The following is a 7,472-nucleotide window of genomic DNA, read 5'->3' as shown; positions in this document are numbered from 1 at the left end:
GTCGCTATCTGGCCCAGATCCTGATCTATTGACCACTAGCCGCGAAAGCATGGAAACCAATGTAAAAGTTGGTGAGACTATTGCATGCAGCGATCACAACTTAGATTCAAACTGATATATATATATATATATATATATATATATATATATATATATATATATATATATATATATTTAAATAGAAAGTTGTGTGTCTAAAACACCTAATTTCAATACAACTCAGTTCACAGGACCACGTCAGGAGCTTCAGCTTACAGATTAGGAGGCTAAATTAAGCGAAAGACTTATAGATCAGACGTGGGAAATCTTTCAATATATGCTTACTAAGATGATTCATACTTGCATCCCGTTCCCTAGATTAGTAGACGTAGGGAAAGATGGCGATTTCGGAGGGTTTGTATCCAAATGGATACAGTAGAAAAAATAAAATAAAATATATACATGTGTTTTTGTCCATATAAAGGTGCTGTAATATAAATATAGGGCTCGTAGAGTCCTGCCAATACAAAATTAACGTAATTCCAAAAAATGACAACTATGAACAATGGAAAAAAACTTCGACAGAAAATCAAAGTATTAGATTATGTGTTCCTGAGCCTAATATAAGAGGAACTTGGTAAAAATAACATTATGAAAATGACATACATATGTCAATTCATTTCACACGAAACCTATGAAACCTCAATCGTACAGACCACATATTGCCCTGACTAAATGAAAATGGGTGATTGGGGAAATGCATTTTTATGTATAATGTGTAAAAATGATGCATGTAGTTATCTTTCTTTGATGAAATTGCGTTTCTGTGTGAAAAAAGATATTCTGTGTATGAAATAATGTAGTGGCCCTTACATGGGGGTGACCGGACACGGAAGTGGAGTGTGAGAGGGAGAGGGGAAGGCAGGGTGCGTAGGCCTCTATGCACTGATGGTAGACTGTGAGGGAGAGAGTGGGTAACCGGATGTCGAGTGTGAGAGGGAGAGGGGAAGGCAGGGTGTAATAACAGCACTCAGATCCCCATGAGGACCTTCTGAGCATTCTCCTAGAACCCTCATTCACAGTCGCGATGGTTAGATTACTTTGATCTAACGTCGATCTCCATCGTATCATCACAACCACGTTGAAACTCATCAGAGTTTACAAGCTGTGCTAACTCATCTTCGGTGTAGTATATAGTACGTTTCATTTTTAGTCACCACAACCTAAAATGAATTTGAAAAACCTACATAATGACACTTCCTTCTCTATCATACGAGTCGTGTATACCATCACAGTTTTCATTTATACCTAAACAACACAATTTTTGTTTCTAAACTACCACGTACAGAAATATAATGACGTCACTTTCCTTATCTAATTTCAACAATCATAACGCAAGAGCAAGAGGTGTGCCAAATGGATACACAAAAACTTACCGGGGCTGTATGATATATGCACATGGTGTAAATATGTCATTCACAGAAAAAATATAACCAGTACTGATAAGGCAAGCAATGAAAGTTACCACTTAGGCATTTTTATGGACACCAAAGCCCGCGAAAATTTAACTGCGAAGTGTGTGTATCCATTTGGCACGGCTCTACCAATCCAGGGGGACAGACGCCCCTCAAATTAGGCTCACCCAAAATGGTTTGACAAAGAAATTGAAAAAGTCATGCTAAAAAGAGAAAGGCTTATAAGAAATACAAGTGTTCGGGTGCACCTAATGACTATCGAAATTATGAAATAATACAAAGAGATAAACAAAAAATAAATAGATAAGTAAATAAATAAACGAAAACGGCAATATAAAATGAATATCGGTGATAAATCCAAAGAGAATCCCAAAGAATTCTATAGTTATATTAGAGATAGAAAGGTTATTAGGAATCATATTGACCCATTATTATGATTACACTGGGGAACACTCATTTTGTTGCATTTAAAAAAAGACTTTTCTATAATCAACTTGAGTGTGCTGATTTCAAATCTGAAGTCGGGTTTTGTCTGCAAGCTACAGATTTTATGCAATTTGACATTTTTATTTATTTTTTAAATTTTCGTTATTATAGGAAATTGCAATATCAGCCACAATTCTTTTGTTCACTTGAATCTTAAAACAGTATGAAAGCCATTTCTGTACATTTATTAAGGCAAAAGAAACAGATCATTAACAGAACATCTATCCCAAAGTTAGATTAGCATCCTTCAGAACATCACCACAGCTGATGGAAGCTTATCAATTTCTTTGTGTATTTTTTCAGGCAGGAATTTGCGTTTGTAGCTTTTGCGTTTGTACATTTCATCTGGGCAATTTCGTTTAATGCTCCAGCAGTAGTCAGCCATCATACTTTTGTCCCAGCGCCCTTGGTAGCGTTCTTCCATGATCTTTAGGTCTTGGTGGAATCGTTCTCCTTGTTCGTCACTCACAGCCCCCAGGTTGTCAGGGAACTGATCAAGGTGGATGTTCAAAAAATGAAGCTTGATGCTCATGTTGCACCCGAGATCACGAAAAGCGAGGAGCATTCTGTTCACAAGTTCACTGTAGTTCTCCGCCTTATTGTTTCCAAGGAAGTTCTGAACGACTGCCACAAAGGATAACCATGCTGCCCTTTCTAAAGCGGTCATCTTAAGGCCTGTCTACACGAGCGGGCCTGATCGGCGGGCTTGCCCGTTAACGGGCATATTTGACGGGCAAACGATCAAATTGCCCGAAAGGCCGCCGAGCGAAATCACTGAGCTGGTGCCCGGTAGCTGGAGTTTCTACCCTGCCAGACGCAAGATAATATCGTGAACCCACAGCGGGCCTTCATCCCACATTCCACGGCATAGTAGCACAGTGAACATTTAACGATGGCAGCCCAGGATAACTCTAGTAAGCCACCAACAATTTATTGGTCTAAAGCACTTACTAGTACTTTGATTGACCTTTATCGTAAGAATCCATGTTTATGGAATGTGAAGCTGAAATGCTATAAGAACAGAGACAAACGCATAACAGCAGTGAAGGCTATTGCCGCGGAGATGAGAGAGCATGGTACTTCCGTTACGACGGATGACATAAAAAAGAAAATAGACACGCTGCGTAACCAATATCGGCGTGAATGCAAGAAAGTAAAGAATTCACAGAAGTCAGGAGCTGGGAGTGATGATATCTATGTACCTAAATTGTGGTGCTTCTATGACCTGATTTTCCTCCATGACAGTGAAAATCCAAGACCTTCATCGTCAAACTTGGACACAAGCCAAAACACTGGGAATGGTGAGGATACGTCTTCCGGAGAAACATCTGATTATGAGGTAAGACTAAGTTTTCTCTCTCTCTCTCTCGTGAATAGTGAACTGCATGGTTAATAATTTTTATTGCAATTAACCTGACTTTGATTTTATTAATAGATAACTTGGAGAAGTTCAGTAGTATGGCTGATACGAGCAATACCCATTGTGTTTAAGAAGTTAGTGAAAATTGAATCAATAAAGGTTATTCATAATACATAACTGCATCTGTTATTTAATGGAACTATACATTTTATTTTACACAAAATAATATATAAATGACACCTTCAGATAACATTATCTGTGTTTTTATTGCAAAACAAAATTAGTTATAGAAATAATCAGTTTGTAACAAAATATTGCATAGAAGTTCATACATGTACTATACTACTATAGCCTATACATGTTGTGAAGAGGATTTGCCATTTCAGTATATGTAGTCATAAGTGTGATAATGAAGAAAGGAAAATATTTAAGTGGTGGAATGATTTTGCACAGCTTTGTACTGCCATGACACTGCACCTTCATTTTTGAAATATTCCATAAAGTCATGGCGTACACTTTGAGCTTCTCTACTTGTGTTCCGTCGTTTTCTTTGTAGCTGCAACAAGTCCGGAGTTTCACGCCATGTACCAGGGAGGATTGTACATCTTGCAACATCCTCACAATCCAAAGACCCCTCAGGCGTATATTGCGTGACATGATCACGTCTAAGAAAGTTATGTAAGGCAGTACATGCTAATACTACCACCTCAACCTTGTTTGGAGATAGGTTTATGGGTGACAGAAAGATTCTAAATCTATTAGCTAAAATCCCAAAGGAGTTCTCTGCTGTACGTCTAGCCCTAGATAGGCGATAAGAAAAAATGCGTTCCTCATTACTTTGGGTCTGGTGAGAGAACGGTTTCAAAATGTGGCGTTGCAAGGGGAAAGCGTCATCTGCCACAAATACGTATGGTAGCATTCTGTCACTTCCTTGAGGTTTTGCATCGCTAGGGAGACCTGCTAGTAGTAGTATCGTATGGCTTTCTTACACCTCCAACTTTGTATTTGCTAGCCAGTCTATGAATGTTTGATTTGCTTCATAGATAGTCTGGTAACCCCCTGGCACTGCTGTGATTGGGCAGTGCAGTACGAGATGATCTGTATCTTGGGGCGAATTATGACAAGATGGGCACATTGGGGAGTCTTTGTAGCCCCAGCGATGCAGGTTAACGGCTGTTTTGCCTTGTTGTGATATGAGCCTGTTGGCTTGTGTCCATTCTCTTCTGGTTAGGTTGGAAAATCCAGGTAGTATTTCGGTAGGGTCTGTTACTAAGTTTCCCCCAGTGGGTAGTTTCCTTGTCCATTCTTCTTGCCAGGCTTCTTTTAGGTTGAAATTTTCGTTTTTTGTTTTAAAGAAAGGTTTTCTTGATTTTAGCCTCGTTGTTAGTGGGGCCTCCTCCATTATTTGTTTGAGGGGTATATCTGCTGGAAGGTTGTCTATGCGTTGGTGTTGTTTTTGTATGGCATCCTCACGTCGTATATTTGGTGGTGCTATGCCACTCATCGTTGGCAGCCAAATGAGTGGTGTTGGTTTAATGGCCCCTGATATTATCCGCATGGTTGCGTGGAGTTTATTGTCAATTTTATTTGTGTGTGCACTCTGAGCCCACACTGGGCCCCCATATTCTGCTACACTGTAGCACAGGGCAAGTGCTGCGGTTTTAAGCACTGTTTGTTTTGCTCCCCAGGTGGTTCCAGCTAGTTTTCTGATCAAGCAGTTTCTTTTGTTCAATTTGTGCGCTGTGTTTTCTATATGCTTTTTATATGTTAGAGTCCTGTCTAGGGTTATACCAAGGTACTTGGGGGTTTTGTCGGCTGGGAGGGTTTGGTTGTTTATTTTAATATCCAGAGTTTTGTCAGTTTGTTTATTGTTTAGGTGAAACAGTGTTGACACAGTTTTGTTTGTGTTCATTTGCAGATACCATTTCTCAAAGTATTTTTGTATTGTTTGCAGGTCCTCTGATATTGTATTTTCTAGCTGTTCAATCTTGTTTGATTGGTAGGCCATTGCAAAATCGTCTGCATATCCAAACTTTCTGGAGGTTGTGGTGGCCATATCACTCATATAGATGTTGAAAATAGATACAGATACAGATACAGATACAGATACAGACACAGATACAGCAGGGAGACCTGCTGTATCTGTGACAATACGGCTACTGATAAGTGTATTATCCCACACACCACCGTCCGACACTCGCCCATTGCAGCCAATATCAACATATAAAAATTCACAATTAGCATCACAAATAGCCATGAGAACTATACTATGGCTGCCTTTGTAATTATAGAAATAGGAGCCACTGTCAGGCGGAGGTCTTATCAAGATATGCTTCCCATCAATGGCTCCGACGCAGTTCGGGAAATTCCACCGTGTTTTGAAGCCATGTGCCACACGCATCCACTCATCTGGGGTTGTAGGGATCTGTCAAACGTAAAAAAAAAAAAAAAAAAAAAAAAAATAAGGAGAATGGTACTGGTAATGTTTTCCTATAAAAAATTCGATCTATAACTGCCTAATTACGTAATTCAATGACATAACCATAAGTAACACAGTTTCTTATATTCTAGATCTTTAATGACCCACTGTTGGCTGCTGCTGATGCTTCCGAGGTAACACCTGGAACTGCTGACATCCCACCTGGTCAACATGTGGTGTCAGACCCGCATGCGCCAGGACCTTCTCATGCACGACCAGCAAAAAAGCCACGCAAAACGATTATTGATGAAACTCAACTAATGCAAAAGGCTTATGACGAACTTAAATCATTGTCTCAAACAGAAAATGTGTTTTCTGCTTTCGGAACTGTGGTTGCAAATAATCTTAAAGAAATGAATAGTGAAAATCAGATTTACGCTCAGAAGTTAGTTCAGGATATAATTTTTCTCGGTCGACTTGGAAGGCTTTCCTCGTCTACTAAGATCGTAGAATAACTGTCATCATGTAATAATTTTATTATTTGGTAAAGGTATTGGACAAAATGTAAGTATAGCGACATCACATACATATTTGTATGTATCTATATAAGCGCTCAAAAAGTTCATTAAGTTTGTTCAGAATTATATTAATTTCTTTCCTAGTGCATGGTCTGTTTATTGTTTTGAATGTGCATTGTATGCAATTAAGTCAATTATGTATTACACAATACAATATTCCCAATCATTTATATATGTTTCATTAGTTTAAATGCTATAACACCCAACGTTATCAAACGTTATCAAATCAATAATAATTATAATAAAAATATAATACATAATTGAGTCTTATTTATTTACAGTTACATAAATCATGTGATTAACATAACACAGGTACATATTTACATTATTTACACGTAACATGTTTATAACAGATTCACTAACCTGTAAGTAGTCAGCCTTCAGCACCTCGTATATGGCCCTACATGTTTCTGGTATTATGCGGGACAAACTTTGCGTTGATATGCGTGTACTGTACTGCAACTCCGAATAAGAAGACCCACTTGCTAAATATCGCAGAGTTGCTTCCAGACGAGCTTCTGCTGTAATGCTGTTTCTCATAACTGTGTCTTTCTTCACTATGTACGGCTCCACCTTTGATAATAAGATGTAAAAAGTGCTTACATTCATCCTCAGGTAATTTCTGAAGTCGTGTTCCTCACTACTTTGTAGTTCATGAAGTATTGTTGCAGTGCTTCCAAACATACTTCTTTTCTTTAACCAATCTTTACACCATATCCTTTTCTTCTTTTTCTTCTTGAGACACACAGCTATTATCATAGAGCACAAAATCTTTTTCTTGACAATGCTAGGCACCATGGTTCTCGTACAGCACTCCACCCGCTACTGGCAACATCGTCGGGCAGGCCCAGCTGTTCATCACTTCGGTCGTGTGGACAACATTCACGGGCAGGCCCGCGAGAATTTGCCCGTTAACCCATTCAACTCCGATGACAAGATGTCTTGTCATTTGGTCAAATAAAACAAAAAATCATAAAACACCAAAATGTTTGATCAAACACCAGAAAAATATGACATCAGTCCTCGCTCCACTGCGAGCGAAGCGAGGACTGACGTCATATTTTTCTGGTGTTTGATCAAACATTTTGGTGTTTTATGATTTTTTGTTTTATTTGACCAAATGACGAGACATCTTGTCATCGGAGTTGAATGGGTTAACGGGCAAACCCGCCGAT

The 7,472-nt window shown here is 38.8% G+C and overlaps 1 protein-coding gene across 1 annotated transcript; it reads right to left on the bottom strand.

Annotated features, from left to right (window-relative positions):
* Positions 1-3,301: 3,301 nt before the first annotated feature.
* On the bottom strand, positions 3,302-7,207 carry LOC143018346 (uncharacterized). The gene is made up of 3 exons (XM_076173705.1): positions 6,661-7,207; positions 4,370-5,725; positions 3,302-4,264 (listed from the first exon to the last, which is right to left on the bottom strand). Exons 1-3 carry the CDS (start codon positions 7,093-7,095, stop codon positions 3,728-3,730), a joined length of 2,328 nt encoding a protein of 775 aa, XP_076029820.1. The 5' UTR covers positions 7,096-7,207; the 3' UTR covers positions 3,302-3,727.
* Positions 7,208-7,472: the final 265 nt, after the last annotated feature.

The sequence above is a fragment of the Oratosquilla oratoria genome, chromosome 34, assembly GCF_046742065.1.
Source record: "Oratosquilla oratoria isolate Oo_2021 chromosome 34, ASM4674206v1, whole genome shotgun sequence".
NCBI classification, from domain to species: Eukaryota; Metazoa; Arthropoda; class Malacostraca; order Stomatopoda; family Squillidae; genus Oratosquilla; species Oratosquilla oratoria.
This window is presented reverse-complemented; position numbering and strand designations above follow the sequence as displayed.